Here is a 24,966-nt window from a genome sequence, read left to right as displayed (position 1 = left end):
GTGAAAGAAACTGAATATGGGGAGTGAAAGACAGATCAGAGTCAAGTATAACTCCAAGACAGCAAGCCTGCTGCCCGGGAGTTATGGTAGTACCCCATACCGAGATGTAAATGTCAGGGTTAGGTACAGTATCAGTTGATGGAAATTGAAAATTCCATTCTGCTGAAGGAAGGTTTCTCTGAAAAGGTAGTGAATACACTTCTATCTAACCGTAAAGATACTACCTCTAGAATCTATTCTAAAACCTGGAAGAAATGTATCTCTTGGTGTGGGGATTCTTTTTCTATCAATACTCCGGTGATTCCTAAGATTCTAGGCTTCCTTCAGCAGGGATTTGATTTAGGTCTCTCCCCTAGTACCCTCAAAGTACAGGTTTCTGCTCTCAGTGCTCTCTATCATGTAAAATTGGCTGATAACATGTGGATTTCAAGATTTATTAAAGCTTCCAGCAGACTCAGACCAAAGACTTTAAATATCTGTCCTCAGTGGAATTTAAATACAGAGCTCTTCCTCTGGATCCCTTTGAGCCTCTGGATTCTATTTCTGAAAATGTAGGTTATATAGCTATTACTTTTGTTAAAAAAAGTTTGGTTTTGCATCCATTGGTAAGTAATATGAGGCATCATTCTTGAATGGTTGTTTTATACTCACCTGTTACATCAGAGATTATCTCTCATGAGTAAATGATGTCCTCTGTACATAATGGTATTACTAATATGTATATTGTAATTTAATAGGGACTGATAAGGTTGTTGTGTCATAACTTGATAAAGACATTTAATACTTATAGGCGCTGTATATCCATAGGATATTGTGTATCACAGTCCCTATTTATGGGTAACATATTTTCAGTATGCATTACTTGCACTTGCGCAGTTCAATCAGTGTACTCACTTTTACTTCTAAGTTCATGCGCAGTTAGGATAGTGACAGCGGGCAGTTAGGATAGTGACACCGGGCAATAGTTTAAGTCGGCGCGCATGTGCGAGACTCAGTAGCGATAATCGTGTTCCTGGCAGTGAGTGGAGTTAGAGTCCGCGCGCCTTCGCGAGTCATCTAGCAGATCATGTGAGTGGATCATGTGAACAACGGGGAGCACGGGTAAGTACAGCGACTGTCCTGTATCATCAGTGAGCGACCCTTTACAACATGTTCCGTGATAGGTGTAAAGGGGTCTCATTAATGTATTATGGATCACTATTGGATGTGAACCTCTGGGAGTGTTCAGAGGACGTTATAAAAAGAAGCACTTTCACCTACATGTGACCATTTGTCTCTTAACCCCTGAGGACGCCGGTGACACTACAAAACAAAGTGATTACATTTGTCTCTTAACCCCTGAGGACGCCGGTGACACCACCAAACAAAGTGATTACATTTTAATCAGCAGCTTAGTTGCCAAGTAGACAGCGTTCTGCAGATGTTGTCAAGCATATATCATTTCAACTCCGTACAGGAGAGTGTATTATTGGTCTAGGGACATTGCAGCATTTTTTAAAGCACTGCATGGGACCTCTTTTATAAGCAAAATAAATAAAAGTGAAGTTTTAATAATACAAAGGGAGGGGGGGGGCGTGTCCTGCAGCGCATGGCGGCGGTCGCATAATCCCTGTGCTCCGCTCTCCTCTGGGCTTGCTAGCGGCTTCATAGCGTCTGTACCTGCCTAATCTGCTCCTCAAGGACTGCCACCGGTTGGGGAATTACCTGTCAGCGGAACCATGACTCGTACAAGGGGAAACAGGAAGAAAAGCCCCATGAAACTTACGGCGTTCTTCCCTGCTGCCGAGATCACCCAAGATGGCGCGGCGGTCTTCCCGCCTCGGCAGGCTGGAGTGCCCTCTGCAAGTGGATCAGCATCACCGTCGGCGGAGAATGCCTCTCCGGCTTCGGCCTCCTCCAGGGCAAGCAGCGATCATTACCTGGCTCCAGCATCCACGGCTCTGTCCGCTCCCGGCGGCTCTGCAGCGCTGACCGGCTCACCTCAGGTACGACTCTCTCCTGTGCCTTCAGATAAGCAACTGCCAAGGGGTCTGCCTATGAGGGATACTGAGGGGGGTGCCCAAGCCCCACTCACAGAGCAAGTCATGAGAGGCTTATTATCAGAACTGAAACGCTCCATACAGTCTGACCTGACTACGGCGGTTACAAGCATACAGACTGAGCTTGCTAATGTAGGGCACCGTACCTCTCATATTGAGACTAAAATGGCGGAGCTCACGGCCTCGCATAATGCAGTGGTGGATGTGACTAACTCCTTGGAGGATGAGGTGCTGGCCCTTAAACTAAAGCTCACAGATGTAGAGGACCGCTCCCGCCACAACAACCTTAGGGTTAGAGGAGTGCCGGAGTCTGTCAAAACGGATGACCTTCATGACTACCTAACCGACTTCTTCACCTTGCTTCTTCCTCAATCCACTGCTCTTGATTTGCTCATAGACAGGGCGCACAGACTGCCTAAGCCGAAGTCTCTCCCCAGCTCTGTGCCGCGTGATGTGATTCTCCGAATGCACTTTTATCACATTAAAGACCAACTTATGCAAGCTGCTCGTACTGCCTCGGACCTGCCTGAACGATTTGCTGCCCTGCAATTATACACGGATCTCTCGGCGGCCACTCTCGCCAGGCGACGGGAATTCAGTGCTGGTGCTAAAGTACTGCGGGAGCAGGGGATTCCCTACAAGTGGGGTTTTCCTGTCAAGATGATTGTTACTCATGAGGGCACTAAGAAAGTGGTGTCCACGCCAGCCGAGTTGGAGCGCTTATGCATTGAATGGAACTTACCTGCTACTTCACCGTCCCTGAGGGCCGCTGGAACTTCTTCCATCCCTGCAGTAGAGGAGGAAGGGAGTGTGGTCACTAACCGCAAGCGAAAGAACCCTAAGTGATGTGATGGTGCTGTGTTCTCTGGTTTTTCCCTATGCTGTGTGGACTATTTGCTACTGGTTGCTGCGTCTGGAACTGGTACAATTTTCCTGGTCCTGTTTAGCCTCTTTGTGCCTTGTGCTAGGTACTTCCTAGACGGATTTCTTTCTGCAGGCCCAGCTGCGGACATTACGATTTCTCCTGTCCCCCATTGAGGCTTACCACATGGCCTTCATTGCTCTTTGTGTTCTTGTGGTTTCCCTGTTTTTGTTCTCCCCTTTTTTGTGTTTTACCCCTGTATGTTGGTCTGTCCTGTCTAGATCATTAAGGTACATGTCCTCAAGTCCTGACGATTGTTTTTGCACAAAAGTGACGAAGTTCCTAGTACTGATGTTTATTACTGTTAAGAAGTTATTAGCTTTGACTGTGAATTTTTCTATGTCTTGCAATGGTACTTAACTTGGTCTCTATTAATGTTAGAGGATTGAACTCGCCATTCAAGCGCTCCCGTGTATGGCATGAAGCCAAGCGCTTGCATGCCGATGTTCTCTCCTTGCAAGAAACTCATTTAAATGTAGAAGACGCCGGACGTCTAAAACATTCTAGGTACCCCCACATGTTTCACTCTCACGCCCACCACAAGAAGAGGGGGGTGGTCATTGCCATACGGGACTCGGTGGCTTTTTCTGTACAACATACTCAGATTGACACTGATGGCAGATACATAATTTTAATATGCACGCTCAATGGTGTGCTATACACGCTAGTGGCTCTGTATGCACCTAATCGCGTCAGTGTATGTTCCTTAAATCACTCCTACGTCAGGTGGAGAAAGTAGCAAAGGGTCACACGGTATTGTTGGGTGACTTTAATATGTCTATGTGGCCACAGGTTGACACTACAGCTGTACCCTCTAGGTCGGGCCCGACTAGCTTTTTTTCTATGATCTCTGCCTTTGGGTTGTATGATGCGTGGAGGGTGACCCATCCTACTGAGAAAGACTTTACATTTTATTCTACTGCACATAGGACCTACTCCCGCATAGATTACACCTTGGTGTCTAGATCTCTGCTCCCTTTAATAGCACAAACTAAGATCATGCCGTTGGAGTGGTCTGATCACTCCCCCATTAGTATCTCCATCAGGGAAGCGTACACACACCACCCAGCTTCGGTCTGGCGACTTAACCCCATGATCTTGCATAATCCTGAGTATGCTGAAGCCACAGCTGCAGTTGTCCCTGCCTTTTTTCAGATTGATGATGATAGATCTGTGGCCGACACTACCTTGTGGTGTGCCTTTAAGGCTACCATTAGGGGCCATTTCATTAGCCAGACGTCACATGAGCGAAAAGTGAGTGTCCAGGACTTTGCAACTGCAACAGAGGATAGCTGAGTTACATAGACATAACAAAGAATGCTTCTCACCTGCTACTGCTGCCGACCTCACACGGCTGCATGCTGAACTACACGCCTTGTCTTTACACTCACACGAGTTGGCACTTAGAAGGCTTAAAATGACGTACTATTGGCAGGGAAATAAGTAGAGCTCTACATTAGCCAAGCAGTTGAAGAAGAAGATGGCTAGGTCTAGAATAGCTTACCTGACTAACCCACAAGGTGTCAAGCTTACTGATCCGAAGGGAATGGCTGATTGCTTCGCTGGTTACTATAGCAACTTATACAACCTACGCCAGGACCCCTTGACACACCAACCATCTGCTGACACTATCTCTTCATTCCTTTCTTCTGTATCTCTGCCCACTCTGTCACCTGACCAGGCAGAAGAACTTAGTAGGCCTTTCTTGGAGGAGGAGGTGGTTTCTTGTATCCGCTCCCTCAAAAAGGGCAAGTCACCGGGACCAGATGGTCTCCTGAATGACTTTTATAAGAGGTTCGACACGCTGGTTGCCCCCTATCTAACCAGGGTCTTTAATAATATTAGTGACTCCGGTCAGCCCCCAAAAGAGATGTTAGAGGCCTTGATAGTCACCATCCCTAAGGAGGGTAAACCCCCTGATGACCCGAGTAGTTATAGGCCCATCTCGCTGCTTAACAGTGATATCAAGCTATACGCTATGGTGTTGGCATCCCGACTTAACATCTATCTCCCTTCCCTTGTGAATAGAGATCAGGTAGGCTTTGTGCAGCGACGTCAGACCCTAGATGGCACGAGACGCCTTCTGAGCCTGATTACTAAGGCCCGCGCTGATCGGACGCCTTCTCTGCTCCTTTCCTTGGATGCGGAGAAGGCGTTCGATCGGGTTCATTGGGGATATCTGCGAGCGGTTCTCCTTAAATTTTGCATTCCTCCCGCATTTGGGCGAGCGATCATGGCCCTCTACACCTTACCTTCGGCGAGAGTGTTCTCGTCCGGTGCCCTCTCTGAGGGATTTTCCCTGACTAATGGGACGAGACAAGGGTGCCCCCTGTCCCCAATAATTTTTACCCTTGTTATGGAGCCGTTTGCACAACGGGTTAGAGAATCTCCCGTTATCACCGGCATTAGAGTGGGCCCCATGGATCACCGAATCGGCCTCTTTGCCGATGACGTTATCCTGTGCCTCTCCCGCCCTCAAATCTCCCTACCGGCTGTGATGGAGATACTTGAGAACTTCAGCCACGCTAGCTATTATAAACTGAATGCTACTAAGTCCAATATCTTGGCACTTAACATACCTGTAGACTTGGAGAATAGACTGAAAACGCAGTTTCCCTTTAGGTGGGCTTCAGAGAAGATACCTTACTTGGGCATATCATTAACCCCCCATCCCAACAACCTAGTGGCAGTGAACTTTTCCACCTTGAAGGCACAAATTGGGAAAGATATGGAACAGTACGGTTCCCTCCCTATCTCATGGGCGGGGCGGATAGCCACGGCTAAAATGATGGTATTACCCAGAATCCTATACTTCTTTAGAATTTTGCCGGTGATAGTACCAGCTTTCTATATAGCACAACTCCAGAGGATGGTACTCCGCTTTATATGGTCAGGGAAGAGATCCAGGGTTAGAGCAGCCTTACTGTATCAGTCTGTGGAGAGGGGGGGTATGGGAGTCCCAAATATTAGGGCTTTCTACCAGGCGGTTATATTAGATCAATTGAAGAAGTGGTGGTGGCAGGTGGAATCGCCACATTGGGTGGATATTGAAGCATCTCTTCTGTCCTCTCCTTCACTTTTCTATTTCCTATGGACTCTCCGCTTCAACCCTACCTCTTCGCCCTCTTCTCCATACACTACGATAGCAGCTGCAATCAGACAATGGAGTAGCTCTGCAATATGCAATAGATTACTCCCCCCTAGAATAAGCCTGGTTCCTGTGGAGGCAATCGGTCTGCACCTTCCAGACATTGACTTTCGACACTGGGTGACTAGAGGTATCAGATTCCTTTCTGACGTAGTCGATGGGGATGGCTTGCTTCCTTTCTCCACGATAGTTGCTAGATATGGGATCCCTACTAAGGACTTTTTTCTGTATCTTAGACTGAGACATTTTATGCACTCCCTACAGTGGCCGGTGGTTCCCCTTAAAACGACTTACGAATCCCATTTCCTGGATGGGGGGACGTTTCGGAAAGGCATTACTATCGGATACTCTGAGATAGTGAGATTAGATCGCCCGGAGCGTTACCCCTTTCAGGACAAATGGGAGCGGGACCTGAATATGACATTCTCCTCCGAACAGTGGGAGCTAGCATTTTCTTTACCTAAAAAACACTCTAGGTGTGCTTCTCACTTTGAGGCATCCCGCAAGCTCCTGTATAGATGGTACTACACCCCAGCCAGATTGACTAGAATGTTCCCATCGGTACAGCCATTGTGTTGGAGATGCAGGGCAGCGGAGGGGTCGCTGTTGCATGTCTGGTGGTCCTGCCCCGAAGTGCGACCGTTCTGGGAGCACGTGAGGAGCCTGCTGGACTCCTTACTCATGGTTCCCTTCCCATGGGGTCCGGAGGTGGCCCTGTTAACTCTGGGTGTAGAATTGTTGCTTCCTACACACATTTACGATCTTGTTCCAGGTTCTCACTGTGGCTCGAACGGCGATTGCTAGGTGCTGGAAGTCAACAGACATTCCTGCCCTCCCAGCCATTAAAGCAGAAATACACAATAACCTCACCCTTGAGGGCCTCATAGCTAAACAGTTAGGACTTTCTAAACAACGTATTGATGTGTGGTTTACTTGGATTGAACAGTTGTAGTGCCTTACATTACGATTTTTGTATTGCTCTCCTGTAATCCTATGTTTTTTTTTGTACCTTATTATGTATATTTGCATAACTGCATACACCTTGAAGACTTGACATTGGATGGACCGTATTACTTTCCCTGTTTTTTTATCTATGTTCCTTGTTGGAAATAATAAAACCAAAATAAAGTTTAAAAAATAATAATAATAATAATAATAATACAAAGGGAGGGAATCTATATAAAGGTTTTTTTTTTATCCCGTCACCTCGGTAACTGGGGTTTGTTTTTTTTAGATGCCGAGAACAGTCTATATCTATAATCTAACAAATTGTGGACCTATTATAGTTTATACGCATTAATTGTTTCCCAAAATAAAAGTATATACAAGGGTGTGTGTGTGTGTGTGTGTATATATATATATATATATATATATATATATATATATATATATATATATTAAAGAGATAATTTATAAAACAAATAGTAAAACCTAGGTTAATAATAATAAATATAGTATGCAGAATGTTGAAGAAATGTAAAACACACAAGTATGAAAATTACAGGTGTGCTTATTTTTATGAAGAATAGCTTCAGGGTCTTCAGAGAAGCGAAGAAATTCTGTTCAGAAATTCTGGTGCAGCAGCCTCCAATTGTTTTCAATAGGATACTGCTGCACTATACACACGGCAGAATTTCGGCAGCAGAAATTCAAATTCCAGACTCCACCAAAAGAATGAACAAGTTAATTATTTCAGCGGATCTGCTCGGATATGCATTGCTGTCAATGGTAACAGCCCATGTCCGAGTGCCTAATGGTTATCAGTCAGTGTTGCTGTGCACGTAACGTCAGACAGACATTTCGTAGTGTGAATGCGTTTTTTAGTGTTCCAGGACCGCAGAGCTGTCTACAGCTCTAGATGTCACAGGCACAACTGCTGATTGGCTGACTGTGCTAATGATGTGGAATCGTGCTGCTTAATGGTCAGATATGCCTCTAAGCATGACAGTATTACAGTATACCAGACACAATGGCCCTCACTTACTAAAGGATAACCGACGCTTTTTCGCGGTTATTGCGCCTAAAATTTGGTCGCATCCTGCTTGCGACCAAATCTGCGACTTAAATTTAGGCGCACAACCAAAATTTTCTTTAACACTCCAAGATTTTTTTTTTACCTACAAAATGGGCGTGTTTTACTCGAAAAGGGGCGTGAACCCGACATAAAGAGAAAAAACACTCCGAGTGTGAAGAAAACTCACAGGAAAACCTGTGAGTTTTGCTTCACAGAAAGCCGACAGCTCAGAGCTGTCGGTAAATTCCTCAAAACGGAGTGAATCCTGCTACCCCCAGCATGGAACAAGGTCTGTTCCATGTTGGAGGTGGTAGTACAGGGGCTGAGGGATTGATCGCACCGGGTCTCACTTCTGAGACCTGATCGGATCAGATGTTATTAAGCAGGGGAGCGGGCGGCATGTTCCGATCCCCTGCAATGTACTGTAAACTTTCATTTTTAAATTTCCCACCAGAAACCGAGGAGCCAATCAGGGCTCCTGGCAGGGATTTCATATAGAAGCGCTGTGGTGGGCAAAGATGTATAGAATCGCTGCAGGGGCATATATCTGGCCCCTCCAGCGTTTCTATATATCTTTCCCCCTGCTGCGCTATATCAAACTTAGTGGCCGCTGCGCTTGAATAAATGTACTGCCCCCCCCCCCAGCGCTATTATATATCTATACTGACCCCCGCTGCGCATATTAATATATATACTGCCCCCCCCCCCCCCCAAGCTGCGCATATTAATCTTCATCTTCTCCCTCCCCTGGCTGCCAATGAATGAAAACTCTATTAGCGGCAGAGCGGAAGGCTGCAGCCCGCTCACGCTGCTAAGAGTTTGTCATTCATAGCGGGCAGCAGCTGCATATCATGCTGTGGGGGTCAGACATATGGATATATGTCTGCCCCTCACATCATACATATACAAATGCCGGCTCACCGCTATGAATGACAAGTAAGCTATTGGCAGCAGCAGCGCGAGCCTCCGCTCCCTGCACTGCTTTACTTGTCATTCATAGGGGTGAGCCGGCACCTGTATATATAGATGCTGTGAGGGTCAGACATATATCCATATGTCTGACCCCCACAGCATGATATGCAGCTGCTGCCCGCTATGAATGACAAACTCTTAGCAGCGAGAGCGGGCAGCAGCCCTCCGCTCCCCCGCTAATAGAGTTTTCCTTCATTGGCAGCCGGGGGAGGGAGAAGATGAAGATTAATATGCGCAGCTTGGGGGAGGCAGTATATATATAAATATGCGCAGCGGGGTTCAGTATATGCGTAGCGGGGGTCAGTATAGATATATAATAGCGCTGGGGGGCAGTACATTTATTCAAGCGCAGCGGCCACTAAGTTTGATATAGCGCAACAGGGGGAAATATATTTAGAAACGCTGGAGGGGCCAGATATATACCCCCCCCCCCCCCCATCTTTATATACCTCTTTGCCCACCACAGCTCTTCTATATTAAAACCCTGCCAGGAGCCCTGATTAGCTCCTCGGTCCCGGCCAATCAGGGCTTCTGGTGGGAAATTTAAAAATGAAAGTTTACAGTACATTGCAGGGGATCGGAACATGCCACCCGCTCCCCTGCTTAATAACTTTTGATCGGATCGGGTCTCAGAAGTGAGACCCGGTGCGATCAATCCCTCAGCCCCTGTACTACTACCCCCAACATGGAACAGATCCTGTTCCATGATGGGGGTAGTAGTACAAGCACTAATGTAGTCAGAATTTGCAGATACTTTTTTCTGTCGCACAGAATACATTTTGTGTGACGGAAAAAAAACGCAACAGAAAGAAAGGGAAATTGGGCGACAGATTAGTAAATCACAAGGAAAAAAAAGATGAGTACACTGAAAAAAAAAAAAACCTAACCGACACTCCAGTCTTGGGGCCAATGAGGGTTAGCTGACTGTCACTGTTCTGCCAGTGTTGTATTTAGAGTATACTGTAACTGTTTGTAAATTGTGACATGGTCTTCAGGGATGACAACATGACTTATTTCTTTCTTTGTCATTGAGGGAAGCTAAACCTAATAAAGTTATGTATGAATAGTAGTTTGAGCACAGACAAGTCACAGGAAAAAATTGGATTTTTCTCCACTGTTGGTCCTTACAGCCTTCTGATTTTGCTTATTTCTGATATATACCTGTTTGTAATCTTTAACTCTCTTCGTGGTAATTTTACGGGTGCAGATGGGTAGTTATTGAACAGGTAACTGTGTAAGCTTTTAGTGTATGTTGTATGAGTGTACAAATATTTGCTCGGTTTGGCAGAAGTGTCAATATGCAGGATTACAGCACCATCTAGTGGAATCATTTGATATTTCTTTAAAGTAATTGTGTTGTGTAATTCAGCCCTTCTTTACGAATTACAAAAAAAGTTTTTAGAATTTGATGGGGAAAAAAGTTATTTTTTTTTTATCAGCAACACAAGTTATTTGATATTATTGGTGCAAGATTGTTATGTGACTGTATGTCCTTTTCAAATAGTGATGCTAGAAAAATATTGATGCAAGATTGTACATTGTGAATCATCATACACATTTGGCTGTGGGCATATAAAGAGAGAGAAATCTATTTGGACTACAAGGATTTATCTATTGGAAAATGACATGTATCATAGAAAACACTGTGTGTATATGTAATGTATTTATATATCTGTTATATGCAATTCACTCATATTTTTGGATTTGGATCATTTTTACCACCATTGTGAAATTGGTCCTAACTTAAACACTATGGTTTGCTTAAAGGGGTAATCCAGCCATAGATATCTTATCCCCTATCCAATGGATAGGGGATAAGATGTCTGAGACCCCTGCGATCTCTGTGCAGCAGCCGCATTCTGTGTGGGGCTTCTGCTTCAGTCTCGGAAACCTCTAAGTTTTCGAAACTAGAGAAATGGTCACGCTATGCCCCCTCATGACGTCACACAGAAGTTTCCGAGACTGGAGCAGCAGCCTGGCACAGAATGCAGGTGCTGCACGGAGATCGCGGTTGTCCCAGCGGCAGGCCCCTCACAATCAGACATCTTATCCCCTTAACCCCAAAATTATCCAATCCAAATCCCCCCCCCTAAAAAAAAAAAATTTAGTGCATTGCATATAAGACATATACAAATGCATTACATATGCACAGTATTTTCTATTAGAGATGAGCAAAGTTACAGTGATTTGATTCATCACGAACTTCTCGGCTCGGCAGTTGCTGACTTTAGCCTGCATAAATTAGTTCAGCTTTAGGCTGGTATTCCACTTGTTTTTTTTGGGGAAAAACGCCAAGAAAAACACCAATTCTGCCGCATGGCGTTTTTTCGTCCAAAAAACGCTGCGGCCAGATGTTAACTGCAAATCAATGAGAAATCCCAAAATCCTTTTGGCGTTTTTTCACTCTTTTTTATTTTTATTTTTTGGGGGCATTTTTCAGCTCCTTGGCGGTTTTGGAAAATCGCAGCATGTTGAGCCTATGGCATTTTTTTTTCTCTGAAATCGTCGTGTTTTTCTTCCATAGAAGTCTATGGGAGTAAAAAAATGCCAAGAAAAACGCTGTGTGGGTTTTAACGTTGGCGTTTTTGCAGGCCTTTTTTTATTCTCTTTTGAACTTTTGCGATCCAAAAAAGTGATGGTGATACCTTTTTTAATAGAATTTCGTAGGGTACCGTTAAAAAAAAATAAAAAAAAGGATACAGTAGTGATGGAAAAAATTGTATTTGACAATTTTTCTTTTTACAACTACATTTTTATTAATTTTTAAACAGGGATCAATTTGTGTGTGCGGGCAGGGCACTAAAATATATAGCCGACAATAATAAAAATGTAGTGTGTGTGTGTTTTTTACTTTTTTATTCTTTATTTTTTACGTAGTACTACTACTCCCAGCATGAAACATACTGTTCCATGATGGAAGTAGTAGTACCTGTACTAATTGACACACCCGTTGCGATCCTCCTTTATAATGTATAGATGCAGCTGGCCGCTCTTCTATGGTCCCCTGCACTGCTGTATATATACACCTATTCAAATTTCCTGCAGAGCTGTGATTGGCTGGAACCATCTGCCCCTCGCGATCAGACATCTTTGGATAGGGGATAAGATGTCTATGCCAGGAATACCCTTTTAATACATAGTTAAGGCTCTGATTTTATAGGACATTCTTATTTACAGTCCAGACTGGTTTGCTGCAGTATACATCTTCATTACGCTCTACTGGTTTGCAGTCATATACCAATAACATAGTGTAGCTTTTTGTTTCAATAGTTTATATTAGTGCTGGTAATGAGAGAAGGTGTATTGATGGATGGAACGCCAACTTGGTAAACCAGGTAGAGCATTTTGGTTGCTTGGTCATTTATGTGTATATGTTGACTTTTAGCTTGTATTCAATATTTATTGCTTGTTTCCTATGGAGCACCAGCGTGTTCCTCAGCACTCCACAGAGGTCGCTTAGATCAGTCTCTATCACCACTGGGGCTCACACACACACATCCATAGTCTACAAACTGGAAACTGGTGCACAATGGTGGAAAAGGCTTATATTACAAAGAGACTTTTTTATTCTACGACAAGGTAGCTTTATTTCTAGAAACTGAAACCCCTTTAAATCAAGCCTCCAGGAGAAAAGGAATAGTCATCCCTATAAATGTATTCTATACGTATATACTTTCTAAGTAGGTTTAATATCCATCGGCATGTACAAAACCATTAATCCACAAAAGTAATAATATTTGCCTGATATATTTTCACCTAAATGGCTTTGTGAAGAGAGTGGATCATTCAGCAGGCATTAATATACAGTAATACCCTCATACATACCTCTTAGTGTTGTGTGTTTACCTGGCTCCAGATGCACAGTGGAGGATTGGTCTTGTCTGAATGAATTCCTTTATGTGATATTTTTGTTCCCTGTTACGAGGGCTTCTGGACAAGTACATGCACCATACAAAATTGGGTTAAGCTTATTACTGCAAAGATTGATAAACCCTAAGTAGTAACATCTGGAAGCCCCCTGTGCCAGCACACACTACATGTGAGGAGCCTTTATTCACCATGTTTCTATTCGTCATCACAGGGAGAAGGATGCCAGTGCTGTCAGTGTTGAAGAGCTGTCTTCTTTTCTGCTGAGGCTCATGGGTAAGAGTTCTTTTTTTTCCTTTGCACTCTCTGAAGAAAGACCTACTAGAATTTACCTAGGATTAAAGGGGTACTCCACCCCTAGACATCTTATCCCCTATGCAAAAGATAGGGGATAAGATGTCTGATCGCGGGGGTCCCGGCGCTGGGGACCCCTGCAATATAGCATGCGGCACCCACCTGTTTCTTGTCCGGAAGCGCTAGAGGGGTCTGGGTCGCGACCACGGGAACGGAAGTCCGTGACGTCATGACTCCGCCCCTGTGTGACGTGACGCCCCGTCCCCTCAATGCAAGTCTATGGGAGGGGGTGTGACGGCTGTCACGCCCCCTCCCATAGACTTGCATTGAGGGGACGGGGCGTGACGTCACACAGGGGCGGAGTCATGACATCACGGACTTCCGTTCCCGTGGACGCGACCCAAATTTGTGAAGTCTACCTGGCACTACAAGGAGGCAAGAACAATAAGCATTGCACTTGTAGCAACTGTCTGGGGATGTAGCTACACTTCTGCATTGTCCATAGCTCACCTACTTGGACATCCACATACAAGCGCTCGTGCCAGCACTCCTTTGTATGTGGGCATGTATGAGTACGTGAAGCTATTTTAGTCGAACAAAGCAGGAATAATAAGTTATATTTATATTCCAGTGTTTGTTTTCTGCACAATTTATGTTGTGGTTTAGGTGTTCTCTGTGTCAAAGTGACCTGTGATGCAGTCGAAATCCACATTAAAATAATGTCTGATGTGTCATATTAGAAATTGTCAGTACTTTGTTGGTTGGGGACTGTAAAACTAAAGTGTTACTTCTAGTGCCCCAAAACCCTTTGAGCTGTTTATAGTAGGGATGCACCGAAAGGGACATTTTGGGATGAAACTGAAAATGCATTGCCCCACCCACTAAATATAGTTTTTGTAAAATGTGTTAGTTACATAAATTTGTGAAATTAAGTAATCTGAAATTAAAAACTCCATGCTAATAATAATAAACAGAAGAACAAAAAAGCTAGAAGTACAGAAAAACATATCCCCTACCCACAGGATAGGGGATAAGTTTTCGATTGCAGGGGGGGGGGGGGGGGAGGCGGTCGACCGACTGCTGTGGCCCCCCACGATCTCCTGTATGGAGCCCCGGCTCTCCCCCAGAGCTGCACGTCATCACGCCCCCTCCATATAACTGTATGCGAGAGCCGAAGATAGCCGAAAGACTCTCCCATAAAAATATATTTAGGGGGCATGGGGGCTTCCGTTTTGGGATGAGGTCATGACGCACCACTCTGGGGAAGAGCCGGGGCTCCTTACAAACGATTGCGAGGAACCACAGCTGTTGGACCCCCGCAATGTAAAACTTATCACCTATCTTGCAGAAATAGGGGATACGTTTTTCTGTACTTCTAGGCATGGGACTAGAGGGCTGAATTGGGATCAAACCCAACCCAAAAGGTGCGAGCGGTCAGGAGGCTGCTGCGGGTGGGCGTGGACGGTCAGGCACTATGCCTGCAGGGCCCGCAAAATCCTGCACCAGCCTCCAGAAAACTCGAAATGAGACACTGACTCACTGTCTCACACTCGACAGTGCCCCTCCCAGTACTGTCTCCTCCTCCTGCAGCTGCTGGCAACCCCCCTCCCCCCCCGGCACCCCCATTTTTTTGAGCCCACTGAACTCAGCCTGCCCTGGAGGGTCGTGTACCTGTACTGTACTCTCTCCATCTTCTCCTGCCAGCCCGGTAGGTCAGAATGCTGCCACCAATGTTCACACACGCAAACACAACAAATAAAGTGTACTATGCTCATGCTGCGGCCCTGGCTGGGTATGTAAGTGACTGCATCTCTGTGATCCTCCTAGCCAGGGCATCTGCACTGCTATGAACAAGGGGGTAAGTGGACTGCAGAGCATTGCACCCTAATGTCTTCTACAGACCCTATGGTGTAATGCTCTGCAGTCTGCACATACCCCCCCTCCCCCCATGTGTATAGCAGTGTGTGTGTGTGTGTGTGTGTATGTACATTCCTATACAGGTGGGGTTATGTGCAGCTGAGCATTGCAACCCATTCTGTACTACAGACTAGGGTGCAATGCTCTGCACATACACCCACCTGTATAGGAATGAACATACACACACACACTGCTATACACATGGGGGGGGGGGGGGGGGTATGTGCATACTCTAGAGTGCAATGCTCTGCAGTCTGCAAAAGTGTAAAAAAAAAAAAAATTAACCCCTTCCCATTAACCCCTTGCCTAATAAAAGCTTGAACCCCCCCCCCCCCCCCATCCTTTCCAATTTTTTTATTTAAATGTTAAAAAGATAAATAAACGTATGTGGTATGGCTGTGTGCGTAAATATCTGAACTATTAAAAAATTATGTTAATTAAATTGCATGGCCGATGGTGTACACGTTTAAAAATACTACATACTAATACATTTTTGTATGCCATCTTTATATGCCATAAAAATAATAAAAAGTGATCAAAAAGTCCCATCAAAATAAAAATGGTACTAATAAAAGCTACAGACCACGCAAAATATGAGCCCTCACACATCCCTGTATACGGAAAAATAAAAAAGTTATAGGGGTCAGAAGAGGACCATTTTAAGCATACTAATTTTGGTGCATGTAGTTATAATTTTTTTTTTTAAGTAATAAACTAAATAAAACCTATATAAATTGGGAATCCTTGTAACTGTATGGACCTACAGAATAAATATAAGGTGTAATTTTTACCACAAAGGGCACTGCATAGAAATGGAAGCCCCCAAAAATTACAAAATGGTGTTTTTTATTTCAATTTCACCCCACAAATAAATTTACATGGGGAGTATGTGCAGAGCATTGCACCCTAGTGTCTGTACATTCCTATGTTAGCGGGAGCGGGCAGGATTGGTCAAATATTTTAGCGATAGCGGGCGGGATTGGTCAAAAAAATTATCGGGATTGAAAAATCAGTCCTGCGCAGGGCTCTACATGGGACTTCTTCTTTAAATAACACAAAAATTGACCAACATTATGTCCAAAATTTGCATAATACAAATAAAGTTAAATTAATTAAATAAAACATACTGATGCAAAACAGTAAATTAAAGGGGTTATCCAGGAATAGAAAAACAGAGCAAATTTATTTCAAAAACCACTTTCCTTCTGTCTCCAGGTTGGGTGTGGTATTACAACTTGGCTACATTCACTTTACTGCAACTAGGCTGCAGAACCACACCCAACCTGGAGACAGATGGGGAGCTGTTTTTAAAGATATTAGCTCTGTTTTTCTATTTCTAGATAAGAGGGCTAAGTGTCTGATCATGGGATCTGATATCTCTGACCCTCCCTTCCTTGAGATTTCCTGAATGGCTTTTCCATCTGAGTTTTCCAGCCCCACCATCCGAGGCACACTTATCTCGACTGTGACAGCCCGCTTGTCCAATCACCTGCATCCGATAATTGGCTGAGCAGGCAGTCAATGACACATTGGAGGAGGAGGCAGCAAGGCGCCTGACCCCTATAACTTTTTTTTTATTTCTCCACCTACAGAGCTATGTTAGGGTTTATTTTTTTTTGTGCCGTGAGATTTAGTTTTTAGTGGTACTACTTTTGCCTGTATAGGACTTTTTGATTATTTTGTTATTCTGTTTTTTTTCTTGGACTTGATGTGAACAAAAATCTGCAGTTTTGGCGTTTGACAATTCTGCACATGGCTATACCAAATGTATATTATTTTAATTTTTTTTACATTGTTTTATTTAAAAAATGGGAAAAGGGGGATGATATGGACTTTTATTGGGGGGGAGGGATCTTTTTTTTATATTTTTTAAAACTTTTTTTTACTTTTTTTTTGCATGACATTGATCTATGTTTTCGGCCTTCGATTGCTAAGAGCTGCCTAAGGCAGCCTTAAGCAATTGTCAGTACGAGGACCAGGAAGGACGGGTAAGTTGCTGTTCTTCCCCAGCAACCCATCTGCAGCGTGCGATTACATTGTGGAGCTTCAGATGGGTCCCCTAGACCCCAGGGATGACCGGCATTTAAAGTTTAAATGCCGTGATCGCTATTGATCACAGCATTTAAATAGCAGTGGGATCTGCCAGTTATGATGCGGACCCGACCCACAGGCCGGTGTCATATTCCCCTTACCCTACCCATTACGTCATAGGTTGATAAGGGGTTAAGCCACGCCCAATGAAATTATCATCTGAAAAGTCCCTTAACAGAAAAGGCCGATAATTTTAGGTGGCCGAAATTTATGAGGCTGATGCCAATTGCCCCATACAGGGGGAAAATATCTTCCAGACTCTAAATATGGCAATCAGAATAAATCCTTGGATCAAAGTTCTGTCCCCGTTCTGTCCATGTTTCCCCGAAAATAAGACACTATTTATTTTTCCTCAAGAAGACCCACTATGGCTTATTTTCAGGGGATGGCTTATTTTGTCTTAAGTATGGTACAACAATACAGAGACCAACAGACTGTTGTTGGTTGGTGCTGGGGGAGAGAGACCCACAGTGCTGAGTAAAACGGCAGCCACAGCTTTATTCTTCCCCCTGAGGACCCACAAAGCATGCCACGGCTGACAGCCTGAAAAGAAGGACCGGGACCTGAACAGAAGGACCTGACAGGGGGAGCCGACCTTGTTGATGGGGCTTCTGGCATCTCTACGGTCACCTCTGAGATAGCAGCTGTCCCGATGGGGCAGATGAGAATGGCTGCCCGTCTTTACCGCTACGCGCCGGTATGCTTAGCCACTCCTACCACTATGTCTTATTTTCGGGGTATGGCTTATATTACACCAATGCTGAGAAATTCTGCTACAGCTTATTTTATGGGTATGTCTTATTTTCGGGGATACAGGGTATTATTACTCTTCAGAAACACCATGACCACCTCCTCTGGCAGAGAGTTCCATAGTCTCACTGCTTTTACAGTAAAGGTCCCCCATCTGTGCTGGTGTAGAAACCTTCTTTCTTCAAGAAGTAGAGGATGCCCCCTTGTTATTGATACAGTCCTGGGTATAAATAAGGTCATAGGAGAGATCTCTGTACTGCCCCCTGATATTATTAGTTATTATGATGCCCATAAGCTGTCTTTTTTTATAAACTAAAATATCCTATTGCTGATAATCTGGGTACTGTAGTCCTCCCATTCCTGTTATTACTCTGGTTGCCCGTCTTTAAACTTCACTATATCTTTCTTATACACTGGGACCCAGTACTGCACACAGTATTCCATGTGTGGTCTGACTAGTGATTTGTACAGTGGTTTACCACAAATTACATCTACATTCTGGGGGTCCCAGCAGAAATGGGCACTTAGGACCATTTGTAATTCTTAGAAGGGTCTCTTGTCAATAAATTGATCACAAAGTGGAGAATCCCTTTAACCCGATAACGACCACCGACTAGTATAGACGTCCAGGTTGGCGGCCGTTCCCGCACCTGGACTTCTATACTCGTCCATTATTCTCGTTCGGTCCCGGCAGTTTTAACCCTTACAGCCGCGGTCGGAAGTGACCGCGGGCTGTAAGTGTTATGACAGAGGGAGGGAGCTCCCTCTGTCACTCCTGCAGCACCCCGCATCGCGATCGCGGGGTGCTGTGTGTGGCCGCGGCTGGCCGGGACCTGCCGCACTGCCGACAGTTTAACCCTTACAGCCGCGGTCAGAAGTGACCGCGCGCTGTAAGGAGTTCTGACAGAGGGAGGGGGCTCCCTCTGTCTCTCCTGCAGCACCCCGGAGCATCGCGGGGTGCTGCTGCATACCTGGGCAGCCGGGGGTCCTACAATGACCCCCAGGTCTGCAGGACGTGCCAGAGGCACGTCCTAATATGCTGCCTGCTAGTGAAAACTGTCAGGCAGCATATAACTGCAATGCTTTGGAATACTAAGTATTCCAAAGCATTAAAAAGTGTAAAAATAAATAAATAAATAAAATAAAAGTGTAAAAATAAATAAAAATGTAATAAAAGTGTAAAAAAAAATAAAAAAAAAATATATATATATATATATATATATATATATATATATATATATATATATATATTAAAAATACATTTATTAAATGAATCTAATTTAAAAAAAAATGCATAATGTGTAGGATCGCATTGGCGGACATCCCCAGAATGTAATATGCTGCGGATGTCCACCATGTGATCCTACACATTATGCAGCAGTCACGGTAATGAGCTCCCTGCTGCGGCTGGGTAGCTTTGTGTGTCCACTCATAGCGGCGGATTTCCCGCCAGCAGTCATGAGCGGACACACTGAGCTACCCAGCCGCAGCAGTGATGGATATATTCGCCATGAGCGGGTGCTTATTCCCACAACATGGCGGATATATCCATCAGGAGCCTTAACTGTCACAGACAGACGCGTTCTACTGCTAGCCGACCAAGGACCAATCAGAGAGGTCCCTGGTCCAGCCAATAACTTGTAGGGGTGCGGTATATAAATGGGGTCACTTGTGGGGGTGGGGGTACTGTTCTGCCCTGAAAGCCAAATGGCGCTCCTCTCCTTCTGAGTCCTACCACGCGGCCAAGGAACCATATGTTGCCAAAGCGGGGGTATTTCCGAACATGGGACAAGCAGCTAAATAAAATATAGGGTGCATTTCTTTCAATATCAGAAGTGATGTACAAAAAATATGCCCCCCAAATGATGCATTTGTGAAAAATTGCAAATTTCGAATTTTTAACACTGACTTTGTAATAATTCCTGCCAAAAAACTATGGTGTTAAAATACTCACTGTACCCCCTAGCGAATACCTTGAGGGGTCTAGTTTTTAAAATGGGGTCATTTGGGGGGGTGTTCCTATGTTCTACTACCTTTTAATTTCTGCAAACCTTGCATAGCACACAAAAAAAGATGCACTTTTCAAATTTTCTAAATTTTCAAAATTTCAAGTTAAATTGTTAGGCTTCTAACTAATTTAAAATGTTAATTAAAAACAAAAAAATGACGTCAAAATAAAGTATAAGTATAATCTGAAAGTATAAGTTTCATAAACTATTTGGTCAGTATGTATAAATATATGCAACCTATTAGTGTTAAAATAGCAAAAAATCGTAATTTTTTGTAAAAATGTCATGATTTTTTGCATTTAAAAAAAAAAACTTCAAATGATATCGGCTTACTTTTACTATGTACATGAAGGACAACTTGTGACAAAAAAACAATGTCAGAATTATCGTGATTGGCAAAACATTACCAGAGTTATTCTCTAATAAAGTCAGACATCCCCGATTTGAAAAAACAGGCCTGGTCTTTCAGGGGCGTACAGGTTTATTTGTATTGGTCCTTAAGGGGTTAAGGATCCCACAGTGCTAGATTTTTTTTCAGTTGCAAGATTCAAAGTCTGAAAGAAAAACAGCCTATATAACATTACTAGATATGAGCAAACTTTTCAAACGTTCAGTTGCCGCACTCCATTCATTTAAATGAGGCCAACTGAGTCAGATAGTGACTCTGGTCGGCTAATATTTGAACCATATCGGTTTTATTGCTGGACCAAAAACCCTGGCAGACAACGGTTTTCAGTCTGGCAACAAAACTGGATACAGCATTATCCCTGAGGTAATAATTCCCTGAGGTCATCTAATCCTGCTTTCTGCCATGTGTTTGATGTTATTTTAGCAGGTTCTCGATAAACCAATTCTGAGTTCTAGCTAAACTGAACTTTTACAAAGTCTACTGTGCAAATGGTCATCTTTTGACTTCTAAACTCCTAGTAGAAAGTACAAGTCAAGTCTGAATGACTGGATAAAGAAAGCCAATACTTCATCTTCGTATAACTAGTTTACATTTTATAACCATCAGGTTGACCCTAATTGTTGTAAATTTGTGACATCCTTTTGTTTTACTTTACTGCAATATAAATCTAAAAATTGGATACATTGAAATGATATACGTGAAATGCACTGTTGCTTCCTGATCTTCTATTAATGTTTAGTGAGGTGAGAAGATTTGAGGATTGTAAAAATAAGCAACTTTCTAATCTCCGGCCTTCCTTCATTACAAGTATAGAAACAAATAGACCATGACATGGAATAAGACCTGTGCACTATAAATCCTCAGATTGGCAGATAAAGGTGTGATAGTCTGCTACTGTCTCAAAGTAAAGTGTCAAACTTCTACTGGGGAAATAAATTGAATGTAGTATGTACTATGCAGTGAAGACATGACATAACTGTGCCCCTGACTGCTGGTGTCTAGTCCATTTGGGTTCAAGATATATATGTGTGTATATATATATATATATATATATATATATGACTTAGATGGTGATAGCTGTTGTCTGATACCTTTGGTAGCAAATGAAATATTAACCCCTTAATGACGCAGAGTTTTTTTGTTTTTGCATTTTCGTTTTCTCCTCATCACCTTCTAAAAATCATAACTCTTTCAATTTTGCACCTACAGACCCATTTGAGGGCTTATTTTTTGTGCCACCAATTGTACATTATTATGACATCAATCATTTCACCACAAAACCCGAAAAAAAATATTTGTGGGGCAAAATTGATTTAAAAAAAAGCCCTTTTGTAACTTTTGAGGGCTTCCGATTCTACGCAGTGCACTTTTTGGTAAAAATGACACCTTATCTTTATTCTGTTTGTCTATACGGTTGCAAGGATGCCTAATTTATATAGGTTTTATTTTATTTTACTACCTAAAAAAATTATAACTACATGCACCAAAATTTATATGTTTAAAATTGTCAACTTCTGACCCTATAACTTTTTTACTTTTCCGTATACAGGGATGTATGAGAGCAATTTTTTGGGGATTTTTTCAGGGATTTGATGTTTTTATTGGTAACATATTTGTTTTGATGGGACTTTTTGATCGCTTTTTATAAAAAATTTTTGTGTATACAAAGTGACCAAAATATGCAATTTTGGACTTTTGGTGTGGTTTAATTAATATTATATATATTTCGGACATTTGCGCACGCGGCGATACCACATATGTTTATTTTTATTATGTTTACATATTTTTTCTATTGAATTTGGGAAAAAGGGGGGTGATTCAAACTTTTAATATGGAAAAGGGTTAATGGGTGTTTTTTCAAACTTCAGTTCAACTTTTTTTTTTTTTTACACTTTATTAGTCCCCTTAGGGGACTTTTAGGAGAATCATTAGATTCCTCATACAGATCAATGGAATTCCATAGAACCACAATGATCTGTGTGCTCTGCACTCGATTGATAAAGCCTGGACCTGCCAGGCTCTATCAATGCAGGGGCCGCAGCAGCAACGGAAGGAGATGTAAGCCATCCGGCTACCTCATCGGTGGATCGCATCCACCCCACTGGACCACCAGGGACTGGTTAAAGCTGCCTTTAGATGCTGCTGTGAGCTTTGACAGCAGCAATCTAAAGGGTTAATAGCTGACCGCGGCGATCGCCGCATGTCGGCTATTAACGGCGGCCCCCAGCTACAAGAATAGGCTAGGGGTGGGCATGGCGTGGGCTTAAGTTGGGAGCCCTCGCCATACATCGGTTGCCGTTTCAGGACGAGCTGGCTCGTCCTTAGACAGCAACCGGTTAAAGGGGTACTCCGGTGTAAGAATTTTTCTTTTTAAATCAACTGGTGCCAAAAAGTTAAACAGATTTGTAAATTAGTTCTATTTAAAAATCTTAATCCTTCCAATACTTATCAGCTGCTGTATGAGAGGAAGTCCTTTTCTTTTTTGAATTTCTTTTCTGTCTGACCACCACGGCTCTCTGCTGGAACTGTCCAGAGCAGGAGAGGTTTGCTATGGGGATTTGCTCCTGCTCTGGACAGTTCCTGACATGAACAGAGGTGTCAGCAGAGAGCACTGTGGTCAGACAGAAAATATATTAAAAAGAAAAGAACTTCCTGTGGAGCATACAGCAACTGATAAGTAATGGAAGGATTAAGATTTTTAAATAGAAGTAATTTTTTTTAATCTTTTTGGCACTAGTTGATTTAAAAAAAATATATATATATAGTTTTCAACCGGAGTACCCATTCAAAGACAGCTGATATTTGCAGCAGATCTGTGGCTGTATTTATTCATTCACCATTGTAGATGAATATTTTATTACAAATAAAAATAAATAAAAAACATGGTGAAAAACATCTGTAATACTGTGATATTTTTCATATGAAATTTTGTTTATTTATCATTTACAATTTTCTTTTTATGATTATGACTGTTTACTGATATCCAATATTTTAGTATAATTATTATTGTTAATATTGCTAGTTCAAGTTATGCAAAACCTCTGTTTGTTGTCTTTTGTCGTTTAACAAGAGACAAGTTGCTAGGTAGGTGCCACCTGACAAACTCTTTGGAAAGGCTGATCGTTACCCACTATGGGGGAAGAAAAGTTGCCCAGTGGCCCAATAGCAACCAATCAGATTGCTTCTTTTATTTTTCAGAGGCGTTTTCAAAAATAAAAGAAGCAATCTGATTGGTTGCTATGAGCAACTGGTCAACTTTTCCTCTGCACAAGTTTTGATGTATCTCCCTCTATATTCTTAGCAACCAGGGTGTTAATCATAATTTAGCGATTCTGCTCAGAACTGGATTTACCCTGTGCTGAGAAGGGGATAAGGCCAATACTAACCAGATTTTCTCTAAAAGTAGATTTAGTTTAAGTAATTTTGTTAAATAAAATTCTTATTATTGTTTTTTTTATCCTGAATTGTAGATGGAAAAATATTTTTACCTGGAAATCATATAAACCTGAGTTTCTTTGGGAGGTTGTGCAGCTTACAAGTGGCCAGCATAAAGGGACCCGATGGGGGTGTGCAAGAACAGATACTCAGAAACACAGTCGAAACAACTATTGACGCTGATGTGGACTCTAGCAGTTTGGACCTATCATTACAGCTTAGCTTACTTGATATTGAGGATCGAAAGGAAGTAGCTATGACCAGTACACCAAGCAAAGCTGAGGAAAGCAGATCTTCCCACCCTTCTTCACATTCCGATGTTGTAATGGAAGACAGAATCATAGGAGAGCCTTGCCAGGAAACTCAGAGTCCTATCTGTGTCACATCTGCTACCAGTGATGACAGTGTTGGAGTGTCTCCTCTTAGGAAAGCAGGAGTTAAATGTAATACAGATGTATTTTATTACATTTCTCCTTTAACTCGAGTCAAATATAAAAGTCCAAAGGTACTTGGTGAAATAGAAGATGATACAAAAAACAAAATGACATACGATATGATTGGTGGTTTACACACCCAACTGGCGGAAATCAGGGAGACAATAGAGCTTCCGCTGAAGCAGCCTGAATTGTTTAAGGCCTATGGTAAGTTGATAAAGCTTTAGTAACAATTAGCATATTTCATTAATAGTAAATATATCTGTAATAAAATATGACTTATATTCTATGGACACATTTGAAATGCTATTTTTTATTCTTGCATTGTACTTTTGCACTGTGGTGCAAAAATATTTTCTCCAGCTGAAAAAGTAGCTTTTGCTTGAATAGCTTCTGCAGTGTGCTGTATAAGCTCTATTTTCTCTCTATACTTGTACACAGCCTATATGATTCTGCCCTTCTCTCTTTTTCCAGCTTATATAAGCTGTCCTCCTAGGTTTCTTTTCCCTCTGTCTACTATGTGTTCTCCCGTTCTGTTATCTCTAATACTGGAGGAGCAGGAAGTCTTTGGACTTTTTAGGACTTTTTTAATCTCTGTCTGAATAGGATCTAAATGGCAGGAAATTTCATTTTCATTCAGAAAACATATCAACAATAAAAAAAAA

General features: G+C 42.8%; 1 protein-coding gene across 5 annotated transcripts in view; it reads left to right on the top strand.

Annotated features, from left to right (window-relative positions):
• The window catches only part of AFG2A (AFG2 AAA ATPase homolog A), a 436,735-nt gene that overhangs the window by 21,295 nt on the left and 390,474 nt on the right, over window positions 1-24,966 (top strand). For all 5 annotated transcript variants that reach the window (XM_056563833.1, XM_056563838.1, XM_056563848.1 and 2 more), the window contains 2 exons: window positions 13,177-13,238; window positions 23,903-24,508. In XM_056563833.1, the coding sequence (XP_056419808.1) occupies window positions 13,177-13,238; window positions 23,903-24,508 (668 nt within the window). The remainder of the gene's footprint in view (window positions 1-13,176; window positions 13,239-23,902; window positions 24,509-24,966) is intronic.

Source organism: Hyla sarda, chromosome 1 (assembly GCF_029499605.1).
Source record: "Hyla sarda isolate aHylSar1 chromosome 1, aHylSar1.hap1, whole genome shotgun sequence".
Taxonomy (NCBI): Eukaryota; Metazoa; Chordata; class Amphibia; order Anura; family Hylidae; genus Hyla; species Hyla sarda.
This window is presented reverse-complemented; position numbering and strand designations above follow the sequence as displayed.